Source organism: Arabidopsis thaliana, chromosome 2 (assembly GCF_000001735.4).
Source record: "Arabidopsis thaliana chromosome 2, partial sequence".
Taxonomy (NCBI): domain Eukaryota; kingdom Viridiplantae; phylum Streptophyta; class Magnoliopsida; order Brassicales; family Brassicaceae; genus Arabidopsis; species Arabidopsis thaliana.
The window spans coordinates 16,980,884-17,002,646 of NC_003071.7; the positions used below are offsets into that span (position 1 = coordinate 16,980,884).

Sequence of the window (21,763 nt, forward strand, 5' to 3'; positions counted from 1 at the left end):
GACTGGAATCATCTAAAAATATGAATCCTTGAGCTTCTTTAACCAGTAATATGTAGATTAACAATATGAATCCTTTATTGAATAAAGGAAACAATTAAACGTTTGATTATAGATAAGACTTTACATAATCCAACTTTTATATGAAGCTACTACAAACAAGATTTAAAACATCAAAGAATCCATCTAATCTTCAATCTTCATCTTCAACATCCTTCAATATCTCTCCACTTAAGATACACTAGCCCAGCTCTATAGTGCGTGAACGCACCAGCAACTACCAGAACATGAAACAACTGATGGCTATGTCCTGCTATATCGAATTTACCCGGCATCCATCTCTCTGGGATCCTAGTTGCATAAACCAGAGCTCCTAACCCATAAAGCAAACCCATCAAAATCTCATAACATGTCGTGTGAAGGGCTTCAGGTTGGTCCCAAAAGATTATCAGCTTGTGAAGAATCGGAGCTAAGCCAGAGAATCCCATTCCAAAGAACAGAGACGCCCCCACCACCCGAAACTCCGGGAGGAGAGAAACAAGCACAGTGGCGATTCCTAAGATGGTTATGAATCCTAAGTAGAGGTTCTTTATCTTCTCTTTCGAACTACAACCCCTTGGCCCTTGCACAACAAGAAAACTACTTCATAGGAGGGTAGCTCCGGTGGCCTTAGCAAGTGGAATGGAACACTTCATGTGTGAGAATTTCAGCAAAATGATTCTCAAAATAACTCATGCTTCTTGACTGAAATTTTCCACGCAGACCTTCCATCTCAATTATTCCCTCTAGCAATGTGTTACACAGCTAATAAACGTGAATTTGGGGTTGTACTATAGCCTCTATCTTAGGTTCTTACAGAAAACTCTTAACTACATGCTTCTTAGGTCGAGAATATGTTATCTTGTCGAGTGCTTTCTCAAATGCAATTACGATTTCCAACCAGTATCTCGACACAACCATCTTTTTCTCCGCAGTTTTATCAACAGTTAGCATTCCATAAGTAATTTTTTGGCTTCATATTCTTAATTCTTTTTCCCTTTACAGCTCTAGTGCCATTTATCTTGATATATCGAAGTCTTTGTTGGCCACATTGAAGAAAACGTTTCGACCATCAAACAAGTTCCATGAGGCTTCTCAAATAGCCTCCATACTCTAACCAGCTCATACACACAATCAGCTCCTCCTGGATCAAAAGGTCCCTTGTCGCCAGTAAAGATCCTAAACCCATGTAACTGTGGTTGCACTAACCATCTCCTGCTTCTCCTTTTACCCTTTCGCGCACTGTCTACACTGTTCATCTTCTTCTTCTCTGCATCATAGACAGCCCTTCTCCATATTACCTTACTCACCCCTAAGAGAACCATCTTGTCCTCAAGGTCTCAACAATGATACCAAACATTAAGTGTTGATGTACACCCCAAAAGCCAACTTCCTTTTAAAAGGCGTAAAAGACAAAGCTTCAATGATATATAGTCAGGCTCTGTTTCAAAAGTTCAAAGGCTCAATACTATTTTGTTAACATGTCTAGGAATCACAAAATGCATCATAACTAAGATAAAGAGTGAGCATCAAAAACAATTTCAATCAAATCCCATCACAAAATTGACCACTGAAGAATCAAAAACAGAGGCCACTTAGTCAAAAAAACTCTGAAACTCCATAAACGAATCCCACTCTTCAGCTTTCACTATCCTTTGTTCCTTACACAACCAAAAAGACATTACAATGGTGTTTATTAGAAGTAAAGTTTCAAAATCCATGGAAGCCATTGATTCTATAGAGGTACCTTGTAATACTCCTCGAGTCCTCGTCCTCGAAATGAAGATTTGAGCAGATGGGCTTTTGGAGGCTGGAATCAAAGGAAGCATCGGATTTGAGGGGGGGGGGGGGGGTTTCGAACATTCTCTTGGCTATTTCGAGTTGATTTCTCTTCGAAGTTGTGTCGTCTCCATTTTTGTGGTTACAGTGGCCGAGCTTTTTGTTTTCACAGCGATGGGTTTTATGGGTTTACATTGGTTTTGAAATTCAAATTGATCTCGGTTCGGTTTACTTTGGTTTAGAGAAGAAAACCAAAAAAAATAAGACACGCGATGGGTTTTTGAGAATGAGGTGCGTGGATCCAAAAAGGCATGATTTTTGTGGATTAACCCCCTTTAGAAATCGTAGACACGCGCTCAACGCGACATGGGTGAGACTGAGTGTGGAATCACACGATTGGTAAAAGTGGGGTATGAAGTGGAGCTCTCCCATTGGCTAAAAAACTAAAAATAGTAGACATGTAGCTCCTATCCTCCTCTGATAAAATTTATGCTTCTTATTTACGAAATTTTGCTCAACAAGATGCGAAAGAGTAAGAGAGCAACCTGAAACCTGAGAGTTAAGGATCTGAAAGAGAACACCTCTGAGAAAGTTCAACAGTCACGTAACTGGATTTCTGCAATACTTCCCTGTTACGAAGCAATCACCAAAAAATGTAGTTAGAACACAGTGATTAATTTGTAAGAGAAGTACATAAGTAGAAGAAAAATGAACTTCCCAATTGCTACTAGACCAATGTCAAAATATAACACTGCACTGCATAGACGAGTGCAATATAGTTGAGATGAAACACTTACCTCCTTGCAAAGACGGTAGAGACGCAGAGGATTGAGTACTTTCTTCATCAAGTCTCAGCAAGATGAATGCAGAGGATTGAATACTCTAAATCTGTCCTAAGATCTTTCCTCAAGAAGATTTTATATAATTTGACAAGCTTTTTCAAAGGCTGGTCTAAGCAGAAGATTGAATATATCATGTTGCCCCAGTACAACACAAGATAATATATGCAGAAACTTGAATTCTTCTTTTTTCTTAGCAGAGAAACTTGAATCTCAGAGATTATTGGATATCATTTCAAGTATTTTATAACGTCGTCCCAACGCAACTGTCGTTTAAGCAGAAACTTGAATTTTTCAATCTTAGGACACCATTTTATAGTCCCATCAACAAGCAGAAACTTGAAATTCAGAAATCGGGACATCGTTGAATGTTGAATCATGTTGTCATCCCAACAAGATGATCTATAGCTTTTATTGCAGACACTCGAACTCTTCAATCTGTTATTCAAGAAGCCTTATTAAAAGGTTATTCTCCTCCATCAGTGCAGTCAATTGAGTATTATATTGCAGGACATTTTCCCTTTAGCAATATGCAGAATATGAAATTTTTGTCATGATGTTTAAGCAAACTTCTCAGTCATACATTATTAGAGAAGCTTGAATAGAGGATATTTTTTTACCTCAAGCAGAATATTGATCTTCTCATGATGTCCTAGCAATGCATCTCTCTAAGCAGACAAATGACCTGAAATATCTCATATCTCAACTCTAGTCTCAACACATAAACAAGCCTCTTATAAAAAGGGCATTTGTTCTTCCTTTAATTGGATGTTTTTTTGCTGCCTCAGTCAAGCAACCATAGAGAAGCCTTATGAAAGGACATTGTTCCTCCTTTAATATGCAGATATATTTCATGCTCCAAACATCCAATTAACAAGCCTTATCTTAAAGGACATTTACTCTGATTCATCAAGCAGAGTATTGAATATTGTATCAATGCTGCCCCAGCTCAGCAATAGTATTTTACCTCAAGCAGAATATTGATCGTCAACATGATTGTCCCAGTCCATCACGATATGAGATTTTGCAGACTATTGAATTTTCCTGTCGAGAAGCAATCATAATATGGAGCTTTTGCAGAATATTGAATTTTTGTCATGATGTTTAAGCAGATACTAGAACATCAACAAGAGAAACTTGAATAAAGAACATTTTTCCTCAAGCAGAACATTGACCATCATCATGATGTCCCAGCTCATCAAATTATAGAGTTATTGCAGACTATTGAATCTTCCTATCGAGAAGCATCGTTAAAAGAATTCTTTATCCCATCAATATGCACAATATAGCAGAGCAGACACTTGAACTGCTCAGACATCATTAGAGAAGTCTTACTAGATGTCATTTTTACTCCACCAGAACATTGATCATCATCATGGTTTCACAGCCCATCAAGATATAGAGTATTTTGCAGACTATCAAGAAGCCTTAATAAAAGCATCATTAAGCAGAATGTTGAATTATCATGTCCCCAGCCCGACAAGATAGAATTTTAGCAGATAACTGAGATTCTCAACCTCAGAAACATCATTAGACAAGCCTTGAAAGTACGTTTTTGTTCCTCCTTTAATATGCAGATCATTGAACATTATATTGCTGTCCCAGCCCAGCAACAAATTTTTAAGCAGATAATTGAATATTTTATTCTCGAAGCACCCAATTAACAAGCCTTATCTTAAAGGACATTTACTCTCATTCATCAAGCAGCAGAGTATTGAATCTTGTATCAATGCTGCCCCAGCTCAGCAAGATATAGAATTTGGGATATAGTTTTGACAAGCTTCATCATGTCCCCAGCTCGACAAGATAGAATTTTAGCAGATAACTGAGTTTCTCAACCCCAGAAACATCACAAGACAAGCCTTAAAAATATCGTTTGTACCTTTATCAATGTGCAGATCATTGAATATTGTGTTGCTGTCCCAGTCCAGCATAAGCAGACAATTGAATTGAAAGTTTCTAATATCACAGCAAGCATAAACAAGCCTTATGAAAAGGACCTTTTTATTCCTCCTATACATTAAGCAGATCATTGAATGATCAATTGCTGTCCCAGTCCAGCAATACACATCTTTAAGCAGATATATGAACTATAAGTTTGAATCTCGAACTCCCACAAACAAGCCTTATAAAAAGGACCTTTTTATTTCTCCTATAATAAGCAGATCATTGAATGATCAATTTGCTGTCCCAGCCCAGCAAGATCTCTTAAAGCAGACATATGAACCATAAGTTCGAATCTCGCAACACCCATTAATAGCCTTATAAAAAGGACAATTGTTCATCGCTTAATAAGCAGATCATTGAATAGTATATTGCTGTCCCAGCTCAGCAAAGCAGATAATTGAATATTGTATCAATGCTGTCCCAGCTCAGCAAGATACATACTTTTGACAAGCCCTTACTTGAGAGGACGTTTATCTCTGTTTTCAAGCATGATCATGCTTGTTTAGGCAACACCGGACCGATAAAGGGACAATTTTCCCAAGTAGAAACCGGACATACAACAATCATAAGTGTTGTCATCCCTTTCTTTTGGGTTTTAAGAAAACCAAAAACAAAACTTTGGAAACACCTAAGATTCGAATAAAACAGATGAAACTTTTTTAAAAAAGCTAAGATTTTTAACAAAAAAAAAAGTTTTGAAAAAGCTTCTTTGCAACAAACGAAATTCTTAAAACAGGTTTGAAATCAAAACCCTAATTTGAAAATCTTAAAACAAAAAAACCCTAATTTGAAACAAAGCAATGGTTTTAAAATCTTAAAATTGAAACCCGACTTCAAAATCTAAAACCCTAATATGAAGATTCAATTGGATTGTTAATCAAAAAATAAAAGAGGTTCGAATTCGATAAGAACAAACATTGAATCGGAAAAAAGTTCATGGAATACACAATCAGAAACTCTTAACAAATTAGATAAAACCAAACCTTGCGGTGGTGATGACAAACTTGGAGAAACTCTTAATCGCTCTCCATGGAAGAAGAAAAACGAGAGCGAGAGGAAAAACAAAGACGAGAATGGTGAGATTGAGAAACATCTGCTGTTTAAATAGGATCCGATTGACCGTTGTAAAGAAAAAAGGAAACAGCCAGCAAAAAGGAATCCTTTTTCTCCTAAGATGTCTTAATGGGCTTCATTAAATTATTATGGCTTTACATAAACATTATCGGCCCATATTTCCTTTTTCTGCTAAGATGTCTTAATGTGTTTCATTAAATTATTATGGGCTTAAACAAACATCATTGGCCCATTTGTTTTTGTTTTTTCTGAGCATATGTATATGTAACGTTTGTATGAGTAATTGAGTATGAGTATGAGTATCAGTGTATCAACAACAACAACAAAATTACTTACAAGTTTCAACGAATATAAAAACCTCATGAGAAAATAGTTTTTTTCTCTATAGATATCAAATATCGAAACTTTGTTGAAACTTCCGACTAGTTAATCATGGAAGTGATCCTTTAGGTAAGGAATCCCATAAAATTTTATGCGTAAATCATCTAAACCAAAAACCCAAATTTGCATAAAGTATAATCAAACATGAATTTATCATCACCCATTGCGTAAATTCGTAACACATGCGGATTGCTTATACATGGCTTATTCGTTAGTAGTTTATATTGTAAGCTTTATTTAGGTGTAATGTTTTTGAAATTTACTTCAATCATGAGAAAATTAATAAACGACGATGTGTCTGTTTTAATGTATTAAACGACAATGCAAATATGCGTTTCAAGCTTCACGACGTTCACATTCGTCGGGGACTTTGTTGTGTAGCTGATTCTTACATTTCTCCGGCATCGATTAATTCAGGAATCAGAGCTCTAATTCAGAAAGGAGAGTATCTACAAGCTCTGCATTTATACTCTAAGCATGATGGTTCTTCTCCTTTCTGGACTTCCGTTTTCACGTTTCCTTCTCTACTTAAAGCTTGCTCGGCTCTTACGAATCTCAGTTATGGGAAAACCATTCATGGTTCGGTCGTCGTGTTGGGATGGCGATATGATCCTTTCATTGCAACCTCGCTTGTTAATATGTATGTAAAATGTGGGTTTTTAGATTATGCCGTCCAAGTGTTCGACGGTTGGTCTCAGAGTCAGAGTGGAGTTTCTGCTCGGGATGTTACTGTTTGGAACTCTATGATTGATGGGTACTTCAAATTTCGAAGATTTAAGGAAGGGGTTGGTTGTTTTCGTCGGATGCTGGTGTTTGGTGTAAGACCTGATGCTTTTTCCTTATCCATTGTTGTTAGTGTTATGTGTAAAGAAGGAAACTTTAGGCGGGAAGAAGGGAAACAGATTCATGGATTTATGTTAAGGAATTCGTTAGATACTGATTCGTTCTTGAAAACTGCTTTGATTGATATGTATTTCAAGTTTGGTTTATCGATAGATGCGTGGAGAGTTTTTGTGGAGATTGAGGATAAATCGAATGTTGTACTATGGAATGTGATGATTGTAGGGTTTGGCGGTAGTGGGATCTGTGAATCTAGCTTGGATTTGTATATGCTTGCAAAGAATAACAGTGTCAAGCTTGTTTCCACTTCATTCACTGGAGCTCTTGGTGCGTGTAGTCAAAGTGAGAATTCTGGTTTCGGTAGGCAGATCCATTGCGACGTGGTGAAGATGGGACTTCACAATGACCCGTATGTTTGTACTTCTCTACTGTCAATGTATTCAAAATGTGGTATGGTTGGTGAGGCAGAAACTGTCTTCAGTTGCGTTGTGGATAAAAGACTTGAGATATGGAATGCTATGGTTGCAGCTTATGCAGAGAATGATTATGGGTACTCTGCTTTGGATTTGTTCGGTTTCATGAGGCAGAAAAGTGTCTTGCCTGATTCTTTTACCTTGTCGAATGTTATATCCTGTTGCAGCGTATTGGGATTGTATAACTATGGCAAATCAGTCCACGCAGAACTGTTTAAGAGACCGATACAAAGTACGTCTACAATAGAGAGTGCTTTACTCACTCTGTATTCCAAGTGTGGATGTGATCCTGATGCTTACTTAGTCTTCAAATCAATGGAAGAAAAAGATATGGTTGCGTGGGGCTCCCTGATCTCAGGACTTTGCAAGAATGGGAAATTCAAAGAGGCTCTAAAAGTTTTTGGGGACATGAAAGATGATGATGATAGCTTGAAACCTGATTCTGATATTATGACGAGCGTTACAAACGCATGTGCTGGATTAGAGGCTCTCAGGTTTGGCCTTCAGGTTCATGGCAGCATGATTAAAACTGGGCTAGTGCTGAATGTTTTTGTTGGCAGCTCCCTTATTGATCTGTATTCTAAGTGTGGCTTACCAGAAATGGCTCTCAAAGTTTTCACTAGCATGAGCACGGAAAACATGGTTGCCTGGAATTCAATGATATCTTGCTACAGCCGAAACAACCTTCCAGAACTGTCGATTGACCTTTTCAATCTGATGCTCAGTCAAGGTATCTTCCCTGATTCAGTATCCATCACAAGTGTCCTTGTAGCAATCTCATCGACTGCAAGCTTGCTAAAAGGGAAAAGTCTACATGGTTATACATTAAGACTCGGCATTCCTTCGGATACTCACCTGAAAAACGCTTTGATTGATATGTATGTAAAATGCGGGTTTTCGAAGTATGCAGAGAACATCTTCAAGAAAATGCAGCATAAGAGCTTGATCACTTGGAACCTAATGATATATGGGTATGGATCCCATGGAGATTGTATTACAGCATTGAGTCTGTTCGATGAGATGAAAAAGGCAGGAGAATCGCCCGATGATGTAACATTCCTGTCTCTGATTTCAGCCTGCAATCATTCCGGTTTTGTGGAGGAAGGGAAAAACATTTTTGAGTTCATGAAACAAGACTATGGAATCGAACCAAATATGGAACATTATGCAAATATGGTGGATCTTCTAGGACGTGCAGGTCTCCTCGAAGAAGCTTACAGTTTTATAAAAGCAATGCCTATTGAAGCAGACAGTAGCATATGGCTCTGCCTCTTATCTGCTTCAAGAACTCATCATAATGTAGAACTTGGGATATTGTCTGCTGAGAAGTTGTTGAGAATGGAACCGGAAAGAGGCAGTACCTATGTTCAGCTAATCAATCTTTACATGGAAGCAGGATTGAAGAACGAAGCAGCAAAGCTGTTGGGTCTGATGAAGGAGAAAGGCTTGCATAAACAACCTGGTTGCAGTTGGATTGAAGTTAGCGATAGAACTAATGTTTTCTTTTCAGGAGGTTCATCTTCTCCAATGAAGGCTGAGATATTCAACGTATTGAATAGGTTAAAGAGTAATATGGTAGATGAGGACAAGGCAACTTGAACAAGATCACATTCTGAATAGATGATGTTCTTACATCACTTCTACTTCTCAGAATAAACACTCTCTTTTTGGTAGTGTAGAGTAAAAATAGAGACACTCTTATGGTTTAAAATGAATGATTTTACAAATCAAATAATTCGTTGGTTCCTTGGCTTGAGCTCTTGGGTCATCTGGAGATGCTTTCAAAAAAATGTACATTGTATGCTGCTTATCTTCTTCCTTTAGTGTTCATCACATTCCAGATGAGGTTCGGTTAATGCGTTGGGCACCTAGTTTAAGAGCTGCAGGTTTGGCTCCTCGGCCACGACCAGAAGATAACGGTTTTGCTCTGGTGGTTGGTGGTGGAGCAGCAATGGCAGCCCAGGGGTCTTCATCATCAGACTGTACTGTCTTTTTCACGTTCAACGGTCTTGAAGTAGTTGCAGGTGGAGGAGCAGCTATGGATCCCCACAAATCATCGTCTTCCGTTTTCGCAGCTGCTTTCACTGTGCTAATCTTTGGTCTTGAGCTTGTCGCAGCTATAAAGAGGAGGAATAACACATAACCATATGAATTTTAGAAAGTTTTACATTGAGGCAAACAGATTCAGCTTTAAAAAAATACCTGAAGGTCTAGAGGACTGAGACACAGGTCGTTTTTGAGCTGCTTGAATGTTAGCAAGAGCTGGAGAAGGTTTTGGTTCATCCAGCGGTTCGAGATCCCAACCGTCTTTGTCACTCTCATGACCTTCGCTAATGCCATTCTCAGCATCTCCCCAACCATCTGTTGATGTTGGGGATGGTGGTGCAGGTTGATCTGTGAAATCCGAGTTGGAACGTGTATGATGACTGGCTTTGACACTCGGTGCCTCCGTTGCTGAGGAATATTTCCAAGAAATAAATAAACAAAATAGGAAATGAGAAAAATACTGGCAACTGTACTGACTCGCCGAAAGCACAGTGATCGATATACGATAAATCAAACATATAATCAAGGCAGTTTCTTTTTTCTTTCCTATGATCATTTACATATTCCGCAGTTGCACATTTCAACAAATTTTACTTAGGTTGAGAGAAAAGTTATGGCAAGGGATCTCAAGTGTACCTGTGCTTGTAGCATTTGACGCAGCAGCTGCTAGGGATGGTGCTGAAGAAGAAGAAGCAAGAGGCGCTTGTTCTAATGGCTTACCCTTGAGGGTCAAAGAACTCATAGCCCATCTATAAAAGTAAATAAATTAGTACAGTTGGTATATTTAACTCTCTGACCAATGTTCATGTATAGTTCATCTGTTAAATTTCACTTGACTATACTCACCCGATCAGACCAGCAGTTTCAGGTATAGCTGAGGCTCCTCCGCTGGCTCCTATTTCTCCAGCATTTGTCTATTAACACCCCAAAATAATTTAGTTATCTTCCATACCCTTTGACATAAGACTTAAAGGATAAAAGTAGCTCAAGGAAATACTAGAGTTCGGCAGAGTCATCACTCCTACCTTCTCATAGTTTTGTTTCAATATCTGAAGAAACTGTTCTACGGCCTGAAATGCCTTTGACCGAACATCACTATAAGAAAATAAGAGAAATGCTTTAGATTTTGTCGGAAGCGAAAATACTGGACGAAAAAGGGATCGAAATGCACTTAAATAAGTAACCTGTCTTGATCAATGGTTAGCACAACGATATTTGGAAGAATCCTAGTAGCTATTTCAGTGTCATCATAAGTAGTACTGGTGGCACATAATGCAACAATCCCTGCGAAGAGTAAAATCCAGTGAGATATAAGATGACACCTGGAAAGAGGATAACAACAGGAATATCGAAATGATGTTCATAGAACCTAAACATCCCACACAATATGTAATATCTATGATCCTGTTATATTCACATACCTGCACCTCGAGCAGGTGGAAATGTATCACGCAATGCACGCACTGTAAAAGCATTAATCAAAACTCTTTTCCTTGTCTGCATCATATAATCATGATTATTGATTAGGGACAAACAAAAGAATATATCCACAAAGGTAACAAGGAATCAAAAGAAAAGAAAAAAACAAAGCTGCTAGAGACTAACCCCTTCATTTAGGTAGGTGGCGATATTCCCGAGTAGTATAGTAGTATTGGTTCTGATTGCAGGCTCTTCATCCACCTGAGAGAATAATATAAATTTTAAACCACAATACTGTGAAAGAAGTGCAGCAGCCACATATATGACCTCTTAACTCCAGCTAAAAATGAACCAAAGGATTACCATAAATAGAGGTAGGGAAGCCGGTAACAATAGAGGTAACATTTTATATCAGATACAACTAGATTATGACAAATAGAGCAGCCACATATATGACCTCTTAACTCCAGCTAAAAATGAACCAAAGGATTACCATAAATAGAGGTAGGGAAGCCGGTAACATTTTACTAGAAACATTAACTATGGGAAAGAAAAAGGTCCAGCCATTGCTGTAAGGGATACAAACCTGTAGTTTGGAAAGGTATTTCAACAGGGATCCCGAAAGTGTACGCTGAGAAAGCTGCAGCCAAAGACAACAAAAGAAAAGAGAAAAACAATTTATATCAGATACAACTAGATTATGACAAATATAAATGTGAACGACAATAAAGACGAGCTAAAGTCTTCAGATGGGATGAAACAGACAGTGACCTTTTCTAACGGAAAACATATAAAGCGGCTTGAATGGGTTAAGAACAGATACCTTCGGAGCTAAAACGAGCATCGATTTAAGAGTCAGCTCTCGGAGAAAAGCAGATGTATCCGCAAATCCAGTAGCAACATGAGGGTATACCTAGTAAAAACACATCCCATTGTAAATGCTAAAAGTATGCAATTAGACAGCAGTACTGTCAAACACCCATAGGTGAACACCTTTCTTGCCACAGAAGAGAAACTGATCTTACTTGTTCATCGACGATTTGCCCAGACATTGATTCTCCAAATTGATCAACATGTTGCAAAAGAGAAACTCTGATAGCTCGATCATTGGAAGCAAAAAGCTTGACAATTGTTGGTAGTACCTAAAATCATAAAAGGGAGTACCTTTAGACAATAACTGAAAAGTATACATACAGCATTGGAGTGTATAGAGCGTTTAAACAGAAATTTAGCATGGCTGAACAAACCTTGACACTGAAATCTTCAGTTGATAACCACGAACCCATCTTAAGTAAGGCAGTTAATGCAGGAGCAGCAGCTGAACCAAATTCAAGGGAAGAAGCTAATAAAGGAAGAAGCTGCATTAACCAAAAGGTTAAAGTCAAAAAGCAAAACACAAAACCTCCAACTCAAAAGGTAAATTGTTATCCTAGTACCCAATAAAATTCAGATTCATACCTTCTTAAGCACAATCTCCCGAGGAAGCTGTTCAGCAACATTTGGAAGTTTGCGGAAGAAAGTATCTTTTTCGACACTGTCTTTCAAGTTCAGAATATCCATAAAATGTATGGTGTCCACCAGCTTATTTTGGAAATACTCTGCCAATTCAAGTATGTTGAAAATAAGAATCAAGAGATAAAGAATGGTCAAAGATAACTATGAGAGAAAATACAACACGTTATATAAAGAAACCAAGACGGAAGGGACAAAAGCAAATATACAGAGAAAAAGAACATGTAAAGAAGCGAAAAACAGTGAATTGTTTAAGGTACAAAATTTGCAATCAAGACAGGAAGATTACCGCCATTTTCTAGAAGTTTTGAGGTGTTCAATCTGCGAGAAGGCATGGAACTTAGGAGTCGCTGATAATCTGGAAGCAGAGACTGTGAGAAAAGAAAAATTCAACCGAAATCAAAGCCAGCTCTTAGAATTCAAAGTCATACAAACAGATAAAAAGTAACACATCAAAACTTTGGGGAAACATACGAAGCATATTGACTAAAATCACACCAGTATAAGTTCCAAATACACTGGAGTTAAAGTTATCAAAACTACATGGAGTTTAATCCATAAATATGAAGAATCCAAATGTATATGCAAATGTATACGGAAAGGATTAAAACAAAACCTTAGGAATGCCGACAGTGTTACGCAACTCCTCTGTTTTTGCCAGCTTAGAGCCCGAGAAGAGTTCATAAATAAGACATCCTTCAAAAAAGGAAGTAAAGGGCTTTAGTGAAAGAATAGCACTCAAGTGCACTAAGGGTCGAGGAGCATATAATCTCCATTGAGAATTAGTAAGGCATAAAAACTACAGTACCTAATCCCCACGAATCAATGGCCCATGGTGGAGATTTCCTAATAGCAACCCAATCAGACTTGACCATTTCCATTGGCTTGTACTGTGTTCCCACTAGCCATTCATATGGCTAAAACAAGAAAAATAAGGAAGCAAAGATGAAAAAAAAGCAATAAATACTGACAGGTATTCCTACCCTGAACATATGAACAAGGTCTATGATACTACATTGTACGCTTTATCAAGGATATCATAAAATAATGTTAAAGAACAAATATGACAGCAGGTTTGAATTCTAAGATTTTGGGGGAGAAAATGGCTTTCAAATTGACAAGATCAAGAAAGTGAACACCAATAGTGAATGATGTGTACCAGCATAGGTCCACTTGCAGATTCATTGCTCCCATCAAACTCTGATAGAACATCAAGAGCATGGAGTTTCCAGTCCAAAGTAGGTGTAACAACAACACTTGCCAGACAGACATTACCATGCACCTGTTAAGACAGTAGAACTTAAGAGTTTTAACTAAAAAATCGACTAGCCACCGGTTATATACTCTAATAGCTGAATTATAGTGTTATAAACAGATACTTACAAGTTTGCAGTCATTGTTCAGAAAGCTCACAGCTTTACCTATCTGGTGTAGCCCCAGTGCAAAGTACTCATCCCTAAAAGCAAAATTTTCGGAAGGTAATTAAAATTTACCATGCAGACCATGATAATGTCCAGTGGCAAAGCCATTATTATGAAAAAAAGACAGATTAAAGTGTGACATAATTTGTTGGAACAGATTAAATGCCTAGATCCTCATAATAAGAGTCATACCTCTGGGTAGCTTTCAAGCCTAGCTCCTTTATCTTATCTGACAGCGGCATAACAGGCTCAGTGACTATATAGATTGTAACTTTGGTAGTAGAGCCATCATGAGTTTCGACCTCAGTACTGTGGAGAAATGAAAGAATATTTGGATGCCTCACCTGCAAAACAAAATAGTCGATGATAATCTAACAGAATGATGCCAATGATACTAACAAGAGGAGAAAGGAATCCATAAGGTCCGACATTCAGATAAATCAAAAGGGTACATTGATATTTATGATATTTATATCCATCAAGTCCGACAGTCAGAAGAAACAAAAATTATGCAGGTGTCAGTTCAACTAGGGAATTCTTAAGTAGGAATGAATTACGGATTATATAAATTTATTGCAACTTCATACTTCCCCGTACACACTAGTTTGATGAATAAGATTTCCAAGTGCTTAGAGTTACAACTTAGTACTCAATAGACGTTTATGTCAGTAATCAGAAAAAAGAATCTCGTTTGTATGAATCGAGCCTAAACCATGTGATAAATTAATGAGAACTTACGGTACGAAGGCGCTTGACACCATTTCGTCCAGCAGCCAAATGCCCATCTTGAGCATTGTTCCCAGAGAGAGCAAATATTGAAACTGGAGATCCATCATCCTGAAGAAACCAACAGTAAAGAATATAAGATTGTATCACAACTTACAGTATCTGAAATTAGATCCAATAAAGCAGAAAAGCAGAAAAAAGACATAAACTTAATAAAACAAAGCCAAAAATCTTAAAACTCAGAGTACTCACATATTGGAAGAACCAAGAGCAATAATAATTCGAATTGGTAATTCTTAAACTACAGCTACTAAGCATAAAAATCTTAAAGCTTCTGAATCACGTTACATTTCCTTTGGTATCGTATTTCGTTTTGACATAAAGCAACACTAAACAGAACCGAATTCGATTACACAGCTAATCTGCAGAACTCAAAATCCTAAGTATAACGATAAAACAAACAGGATAAAAAAAATACTAGAAAGAAGAGCTAAGATCAAAGCAAGTAACAGGAAGAAAAAAAACGCAGAATTACAAACATCCGGAGAGAGGGGAGAAAAGAGAAATAACCTTGGAGGTACCACGAAAGTGACTCCATGAACCCCAAGCAGAAGGATAAGGATCACCGATGTTATAAGGTAGATCCTTGAGTCCCGTCCCAGATCCAGCCACTACTCCTTTTAAGAACTTAAACATGTTTCCACCTTCTCAATTGAACAACGTTGCTGCTATTAAACGGATCTATATGGAATCAGAAGAACGAAGGTGGAGCAAAACGGGATAATTCAAAGCTTTATTCTTATGATTCTTCTCCTTCTTCTTCAATCTGCATCTTCGGAAAGAGGAGAATTTCGTAGATTTGTTTTTTCGCTTTCTAATTCGTCGGAATTATTATGATCGACCTGAACGGACTTACTCCATTGCCGTTTTCGTGTTTGCTTATTACAATTCGTGTTGTTTTATTTACTTATAAAAACGTCGTAGAGTTTGGATCTGTTGACATTTTTATTTTGGGCCGAATTCATAGTATGTGGGCCGTATAATTTTGTGGGCTTATATTCTTGTCCAATGATTTTCTTGTGCAAATTATCCCCGTTAATTATTCCAATTTGCAAGGGGCTATAAGTAACTATAACAAGACATAATTCGGATCCAAAGTAAATTTCTATTTAGGAATCTTGTCAAGAAACTTACCAAACTTGCTTCAACGCCTTAGAAATTTCTTAGCTTATGTGTCTCCACTTTAAGAAAAAAAAATTCAACAGTCTCAGCATTGAAAATCTTAAGTCTTCGTCTAGACTTCTAAGAAAATCTTGTAATGTTGAAATTTGAAAGAAATAAATAATCATTATTAATTAAGTCTCAAAACATATATAGAAGACCATGACTTGGTCAATGTTATTACCAGTTCCTCTGCCGTGTTTATAACAAAAAACGAACTCGCCCATCCTAAGTATCTCCGACCGGGTCAATGGGTTATCATTAGTTAGATCTTTGGTTTGGATTTTGCTAAACGAGTATTTGTAACGTTATTTAGTAAATATTTGTTGATTCTTGGACATATTTCACCTGTCGACAAAGAAAATTCCATTTTACTTAACCCAGCCCCAAAAAATAACAGTATAGGTAATGATATTATGTCGCTTTAAGTAGATAATTACAACGTTTGAATAATCTGCATATTCAAAATTTCAATAGAGTTGGAACCAACATCGAAGCAAACTGTTGGAAAACAAGACTAACCGTCGTGTACGTATCTCTTCGTCTATATATATGTATGTGTGCATAAATTTTAAAAACATGTACTCGTACAAAAAAATAAGTTACCAGATGGAAGAGGTAATGTCAATGATCTTCCACGGAATGAAACTAGTTAAATCGCTCGAGTCCAGCTTACCGGAAAAGCCACCGGAATCTCTATTGACATCTCTTGACGAGATCGTAAAGACATTCAGTGATGCAAACGAGCGGCTGAAGATGTTACTAGAGATTAAGAACTCCGAGACTGCGTTAAACAAAACCAAACCGGTGATTGTGTCCGTTGCAAACCAGATGTTGATGCAGATGGAACCGGGTCTGATGCAAGAGTATTGGTTAAGGTATGGCGGGTCCACGTCGTCTCAAGGAACGGAGGCCATGTTCCAGACGCAGCTCATGGCCGTTGATGGTGGTGGAGAAAGGAATTTGACGGCTGCAGTAGAAAGATCCGGCGCTAGCGGTTCCTCCACGCCAAGGCAGCGGAGAAGGTAAAATATACAAGTATTATTTTATCTGGAAATTTATAACAAAGGTATAATTCGTGCTATACATGTAACAAATAATTTCTTGGAACAAAGTGCATATAACAAAATTGGTAACGTACGTAACGTATAAACAAAATTAATGGATGTGTATGAGATGAATAATGAAATGACGGAATAATAATAATCATAAATTGATATAAATATTTGGGCTGAACATAGTTTTTGTTCAATTATCACGAAATTTTAAAAACTTTTTTGCAAATTTTATTTTCCTAATTAGATACATTTTTTTATCATGATGTACCTACATCTTTTTAAAAATATTTTTTCAGAAAACATCAGATTTTGATAAATATTATGAATGATAACATAATCAAATTAGAACATAAAAATGTGGTAAATATATTTGTATCCCTAATCTTTACCAAAAATTAATTAAAGCAAGAACATACATATACAAATATTTAAACCTTTTTAAAACTCACTAGGTTTAAATCGATGATCATTGATTAGTCCACTTTCATGTTTCTTTTGCCTTTTGGTCTACATTTTTTTTAACTCCATAAAGGGGAGAGGTGGGTTGAACCAGTTACATGTGACTAGGTTAGCCAAAAGTGGAAAACCACCTCAAGTCCACTTCACATTCAAACTTTTTTTTTTTGTTTGCAAACCAATAATTGAACTTGGTATGTACTTTATATGACGTATGTACGATACTACGATTAAAATTTAATCATTAAATGAGTACGTTATTTAGGAAGGACGAAGGAGAAGAACAAACGGTGTTGGTGGCGGCGCTAAGGACGGGGAACACAGATCTGCCACCCGACGATAACCATACTTGGCGTAAATACGGTCAAAAAGAAATTCTTGGCTCTAGGTTTCCTAGGTAATTTAACTTTAGTTACCAAATAAGTATTTATACTATATCTGAGATTAATATAACCCAAGTTTAGTTGGAACTTGGAAGACGAAAATAAGCTTTTCGTCCAGAACAAGTCAAAGATTCTAGATTAGTAATGTAGAATAAGGTCATAATAATATCTTTTCATATATAAGGTCACAAGAAGTTCCTTTAGTTAATTACATATTTTCCCATCACATCATATGTTGTAATCAGTCTCTTTTGATTCTTAACCACCAAGTTTATTAGTGATAGAATGACCAAATAATCCTATTATTAAAGTTCAGCTGGAAGTTGAAACTTCGATGTTACAAGTACATATCTTTCTCAGATTTCGTTATCAAATACCTTTAATCTAATTCAATCATTAACTACGTACTTTAAAAAACAAAGTTATTAGCTACTACTTGATTATCATATAGATGTAAGATTATTAAATTTCTATTTTGCAGGGCGTACTATAGGTGCACCCACCAAAAGCTATACAATTGCCCGGCCAAGAAACAAGTCCAACGCCTTAACGACGATCCCTTCACCTTCCGGGTCACATACCGTGGCTCACACACTTGCTACAACTCAACCGCTCCAACCGCATCCTCTGCCACTCCAAGTACCATTCCAATCTCATCCGTCACCACTGGTCATTCTGTTGACTACGGTCTTGCTGTCGTTGACATGGCTGATGTTATGTTTGGTAGCGGCGGGGTCGGAACCAACATGGATTTCATATTTCCTAAAAACGATCCATCTTAACATCATCACCGTTTCCGGCAGCTGGATGACGGATTGACGGTGACGAAAACAATCAAGATTCATCTACGTACAGAGGAAAAATATACAGTATTTCTTAAGATTAAGTTCTGCGGATTTTATGTATGGGTAGTGAGTGATGCAGTGCCAACATTAGCACAAATCACTAATTGTTGTTAATTTAATTTATTTATATTACTATTATTATAGTTTTGCACTATTACACGTGAAATGGGATCTAATGAGAACCATTTCTTATAGGGTAGTAGTTCTGTTTCTTTGACAATGAAAAAGTGTTTTGTATTTAGTGTTTCACATATGTATTTTGTTTTTCTTCTCAATCTCTTATTTTATTCTTTTCTTAAAGTTAACATATATAGAAAATCTTACATAACCAAAGTAATTTCTTTAAGAAATCAAAATTAGGGGGGAAATTATTAGTTTGTCAGTTTCTCACAAACTGTCATGAACTTGTTGTTGGTGTTTTTTTCTTTTTGTTGTTGTCTTTTCTCAAACTTAAGAATCCAAATAATTAGAAAAGGTGTGTTCCGTGTCTAAACAAGCTCTTCGAGTGGAAGTGATGGTCCTTTGACCGTCATCATTCTCATGAATCCAAATTTGCTTGCCTTTTTGTTCATCTTTTGTGTTTGTTATGTCGACAGAGAAAACACTTTATTCTCTCAATTATTTTCATAGCAGTACACTGTAACATATATAAAAGTCATCAATATTTAGACATCTATTAAAAATGATTTCATGGAGTTATATTTGATTTTTCAAATTACAGGGGTGAATTAAATTTAGTTTGTATAAGAAAAAGTACTTGTACCGAACCGAACATTATAGCTTAATTTATTTTGTTTTATTGTTGTAACAAGCATTAATCAATGCCCTAGTGTACACGGTGATGCTTATGTAAAGGTAACATGCCAACAACAACAAAAAGACAAGCACGACAGTTCCAAAATGCATTTGTCCCAACTTTTTCCTTTTTAGCAGCAAACATTCATAGCCGCAATTTGAATGGATAAGTCTCTTTACACTCTTTAGGTAATCATATTCATCTATCATAATTATAGAATCCAAAATTAAAAGCACTAATAATAACCATAAAGACAAATGAACTTGCGCAGTTATGGAGGTTGGTTTATTCTAAGTTTAATTGGTAATCCATTAAAGTTTTGCCATCTTTAGTGTCATGATGTATCCAAAATAAACTTGTGGAAGAAAAAAACATGTGAATGGTGTAAAAAGAGAAGTATATATGGTGTTTTTATCAAACATACAACAAAAATATTACATTAAACTAGACATACTCAAAGAGAAGACCTAGTGCTGATTCATCATTCCAGATTTGGATGTTCACATAGCACTTGTTCTTTCATAATCAGCACAATATGAGTCGAAGAAGGAGGAAAACTGATCATCGTTGTCGATGAAACCAAATTGATGAGAAGTAGTACTGGTTTCACCACAATAGTAGTGATTTTGATGATCATCAAACATCATCGTCTCTTGCCAAACCAATGACAAGTCCTCACCTGTCGAAGAGCCCTCATAATAATCTTTACTCTGATCACCATTGTTATTTTGTTCCTCCTTAACCATGCCTGCGTCTATTGCTGTCACACTGCTGGTGTTGTTCTCTTGCTCTTGCACCATAGCATTGACATGGTTCTGAGCAGTGCTAGCAGCCAATGTCTTTTCCGAATCCATAATGATTTCTTGATCAAAAGGCTCGGTCTTCGCGTGCGTTTGGTCATTGGCAGTGCATGTGTGGTAGCCAATGTATGTGATTTGGAACATCTCAGAATCTTGATCCTGTTTCTGAACTTGCTTTGTTGCTTTGCATCCTTGCGTTGGCTTGTGTGTGCATCTAAAGTAACTTCTGCAAAACATTAAAACGCATATTGATTTTAGGCCATTGCAAACTTCACATAGTGACTTGAAATATAACATATGTTTCGGCTAGAGATCCCTGGTATAAAAATGAGTTGCCCATGTTTATATGTATTATATATGTATTGTGAGTATATAGATACATAAATAGACATATAAGGAGTTAGGTAATTAAGGACCTTGGGAATGTGGTATTAAGAATCTCCTTTTGTCCATATTTCCTCCAAGCATATCTGTCTTCAGAACTTTTAGCTTCCACGATCCTTGTATGTGATCTCGTCCTGCAAATGATAAATCACAAATTTGTTAATAAATGACTAAACCATTTTTGCCTTTTTATGTTCATTTCAAACAAATCCACGGTACATTCAGTCTTGTTTGTACCAAACTAATCGCAATTATACACTAATAGAAAGTAAAACAAAATTCGGTAAAGTTATGTATGGTATAGTCAGCATTGATTGGCCCTATCCAATCAATCGTATTCATACGATTCCTATCACTACCATTCACACAAACAGTGATTGTATTTTTAGTATATATTAAGCACTAGACATTATGAACAAATTCATATCCTTTTAACCTTTACGATTAGTCATTTCTATATGGGGCACTACCACTATATGATGGTATCCATAGACAAAAATAGCAAATTGTAATGAAAAAAGTTCGAATAAAATCCACATAAAAAGGAGATTATATCATTAAACACGAATAAAAATATAACATAATAAATTGATATTTGAATTCAACTTTTTTTGTCACTTACTTTCTAGTGTAGCATCCTCTTTTACCCTTACCAACCCCTAATCTCTTCTTCTTACTCTCACCGGAATCTCCACCGTTGCAACTCACCGGAGTCGCCGAATCATCCCCACATGAAGCATTCCATGAACCCTCGACGGCGATGGGGACAGAGACGGCGACGGGATCAAAAGAATCAAGAACCGATATAGTTTTATGGAAAGATCCCAAGATCTTAGACATGAGCTCATCAACGGGATCTGGACCACCGGAAACTGAACCCGACCCGGAAACAAGACGGGTCTCATCGATGTGGTACTGGTTAGAGTGTTGATGAGAAAGGAGAAGCTGAAGCTGAGTAGCGAATTCATAGCCTTCGACAAGTTGGTCGACAACTTTTCTCTTTATGGATTTCGTGTTGTTACTATTCGAATCCATTTTTTTCTCACAAAGATACAATGAATATGTAACTTTTTTTAGGTTTTTAGTATGATGATTTGAGAATGAAGAAATGTTGTAATATAGTGGAAAGAGAAGAAAATAGATTTTTTCTCTTGATCAGAAAAAAATCAAAGGAAGATGCTTAGGAAAGAGAGAGAGATGCTTATGCATTATAATGAACATGAAAGGGTATAAAGGGAAAGTAACCAACGTAGTTATGAATTTAGTCATGGATTTGAGGTTATAATTGGAAAGTTATAACTTATCTATTCACCCATTGGCTTGCAAG

The 21,763-nt window shown here is 36.8% G+C and overlaps 7 protein-coding genes, 3 long non-coding RNA genes and 1 other non-coding gene across 14 annotated transcripts; 4 read left to right on the forward strand and 7 right to left on the reverse strand.

Annotated features, from left to right (window-relative positions):
* Nucleotides 1-59: 59 nt before the first annotated feature.
* AT2G40710 (hemolysin-III related integral membrane protein) lies at nucleotides 60-723 on the reverse strand. Its single transcript, NM_129633.2, has one exon. The coding sequence runs from the start codon at nucleotides 483-485 to the stop codon at nucleotides 204-206; it is 282 nt and encodes a 93-aa protein (NP_181603.1). The 5' UTR covers nucleotides 486-723; the 3' UTR covers nucleotides 60-203.
* On the reverse strand, nucleotides 615-1,798 carry AT2G40711 (uncharacterized protein). Of its 2 annotated transcripts, NM_001336859.1 has the most exons (2): nucleotides 1,784-1,798; nucleotides 615-1,697 (listed from the first exon to the last, which is right to left on the reverse strand). In NM_001336859.1, exon 2 carries the CDS (start codon nucleotides 1,359-1,361, stop codon nucleotides 1,044-1,046), a length of 318 nt encoding a protein of 105 aa, NP_001318394.1. In that variant the 5' UTR covers nucleotides 1,362-1,697; nucleotides 1,784-1,798; the 3' UTR covers nucleotides 615-1,043. The 2 variants fall into 2 exon arrangements, with proteins under 2 accessions (NP_001318394.1, NP_001118487.1); NM_001125015.2 differs by lacking the exon at nucleotides 1,784-1,798 and having other exon boundaries at nucleotides 698-1,374.
* A 48-nt stretch (nucleotides 1,799-1,846) lies between these two features.
* AT2G09165 lies at nucleotides 1,847-2,914 on the forward strand. The gene has a single exon (NR_140481.1). It is a non-coding gene; the product is annotated as an other RNA (long non-coding RNA).
* Nucleotides 2,204-4,908, reverse strand: AT2G40715 (uncharacterized protein; the record flags this gene model as incomplete). Its single annotated transcript, NM_001336860.1, has 5 exons — nucleotides 2,204-2,250; nucleotides 2,613-2,697; nucleotides 2,906-3,085; nucleotides 3,275-3,322; nucleotides 4,882-4,908. 5 exons carry the CDS (start codon nucleotides 4,906-4,908, stop codon nucleotides 2,204-2,206), a joined length of 387 nt encoding a protein of 128 aa, NP_001325388.1.
* Nucleotides 4,572-4,853, forward strand: AT2G09170. Its single transcript, NR_140482.1, has one exon. It is a non-coding gene; the product is annotated as an other RNA (long non-coding RNA).
* A 62-nt stretch (nucleotides 4,909-4,970) lies between the features above and the next one.
* AT2G00890 lies at nucleotides 4,971-5,621 on the reverse strand. Its single transcript, NR_143698.1, has one exon. It is a non-coding gene; the product is annotated as an uncharacterized misc_RNA (transcript).
* A 764-nt stretch (nucleotides 5,622-6,385) lies between these two features.
* Nucleotides 6,386-8,968, forward strand: AT2G40720 (Tetratricopeptide repeat (TPR)-like superfamily protein; the record flags this gene model as incomplete). The annotated part of the gene is made up of 1 exon (NM_129634.2): nucleotides 6,386-8,968. The coding sequence occupies one exon, from the start codon at nucleotides 6,386-6,388 to the stop codon at nucleotides 8,966-8,968; it is 2,583 nt and encodes an 860-aa protein (NP_181604.1).
* AT2G09175 lies at nucleotides 6,989-7,261 on the reverse strand. The gene has a single exon (NR_140483.1). It is a non-coding gene; the product is annotated as an other RNA (long non-coding RNA).
* On the reverse strand, nucleotides 8,953-15,425 carry CTEXP (kinase family with ARM repeat domain-containing protein). Its single transcript, NM_129635.5, has 21 exons — nucleotides 15,064-15,425; nucleotides 14,506-14,604; nucleotides 13,960-14,111; nucleotides 13,730-13,802; nucleotides 13,506-13,628; nucleotides 13,155-13,263; nucleotides 12,963-13,042; nucleotides 12,636-12,717; nucleotides 12,293-12,432; nucleotides 12,082-12,192; nucleotides 11,860-11,976; nucleotides 11,658-11,747; nucleotides 11,421-11,474; nucleotides 11,021-11,095; nucleotides 10,837-10,912; nucleotides 10,600-10,699; nucleotides 10,441-10,510; nucleotides 10,262-10,329; nucleotides 10,052-10,164; nucleotides 9,572-9,823; nucleotides 8,953-9,486 (listed from the first exon to the last, which is right to left on the reverse strand). Exons 1-21 carry the CDS (start codon nucleotides 15,187-15,189, stop codon nucleotides 9,200-9,202), a joined length of 2,397 nt encoding a protein of 798 aa, NP_181605.2. The 5' UTR covers nucleotides 15,190-15,425; the 3' UTR covers nucleotides 8,953-9,199.
* A 769-nt stretch (nucleotides 15,426-16,194) lies between these two features.
* WRKY55 (WRKY DNA-binding protein 55) lies at nucleotides 16,195-18,616 on the forward strand (the record flags this gene model as incomplete). Of its 3 annotated transcripts, none has more annotated exons than NM_001336861.1 (3): nucleotides 16,195-16,739; nucleotides 17,494-17,625; nucleotides 18,093-18,534. In NM_001336861.1, 3 exons carry the CDS (start codon nucleotides 16,267-16,269, stop codon nucleotides 18,391-18,393), a joined length of 906 nt encoding a protein of 301 aa, NP_001324304.1. The 3 variants fall into 3 exon arrangements, with proteins under 3 accessions (NP_001324304.1, NP_181606.1, NP_001078033.1); NM_129636.3 differs by having other exon boundaries at nucleotides 16,294-16,739; nucleotides 18,093-18,616; NM_001084564.1 differs by lacking the exon at nucleotides 17,494-17,625 and having other exon boundaries at nucleotides 16,294-16,739; nucleotides 18,093-18,393.
* A 919-nt stretch (nucleotides 18,617-19,535) lies between these two features.
* WRKY54 (WRKY DNA-binding protein 54) lies at nucleotides 19,536-21,645 on the reverse strand. The gene is made up of 3 exons (NM_129637.3): nucleotides 21,059-21,645; nucleotides 20,469-20,570; nucleotides 19,536-20,278 (listed from the first exon to the last, which is right to left on the reverse strand). The coding sequence occupies exons 1-3, from the start codon at nucleotides 21,469-21,471 to the stop codon at nucleotides 19,753-19,755; spliced, it is 1,041 nt and encodes a 346-aa protein (NP_181607.1). The 5' UTR covers nucleotides 21,472-21,645; the 3' UTR covers nucleotides 19,536-19,752.
* Nucleotides 21,646-21,763: the final 118 nt, after the last annotated feature.

Bases quoted from the DNA above. Each gene is read 5' to 3' on its own strand.
- AT2G40710 (NM_129633.2), bottom strand. From the start codon at position 485: ATGGGATTCTCTGGCTTAGCTCCGATTCTTCACAAGCTGATAATCTTT.
- WRKY54 (NM_129637.3), bottom strand. From the start codon at position 21,471: ATGGATTCGAATAGTAACAACACGAAATCCATAAAGAGAAAAGTTGTC. The intron at 20,571-21,058 runs GTAAGTGACAAA...TATCATTTGCAG, and splicing joins AGAGGATGCTACACTAGAAA to GACGAGATCACATACAAGGA. The intron at 20,279-20,468 runs GTCCTTAATTAC...AATGTTTTGCAG, and splicing joins CTTAATACCACATTCCCAAG to AAGTTACTTTAGATGCACAC.
- CTEXP (NM_129635.5), bottom strand. From the start codon at position 15,189: ATGTTTAAGTTCTTAAAAGGAGTAGTGGCTGGATCTGGGACGGGACTC. The intron at 14,605-15,063 runs GTTATTTCTCTT...TGGTTTCTTCAG, and splicing joins ACTTTCGTGGTACCTCCAAG to GATGATGGATCTCCAGTTTC. The intron at 11,977-12,081 runs GTTTGTTCAGCC...TTATGATTTTAG, and splicing joins CTGAAGATTTCAGTGTCAAG to GTACTACCAACAATTGTCAA.
- AT2G40711 (NM_001336859.1), bottom strand. From the start codon at position 1,361: ATGGTTCTCTTAGGGGTGAGTAAGGTAATATGGAGAAGGGCTGTCTAT.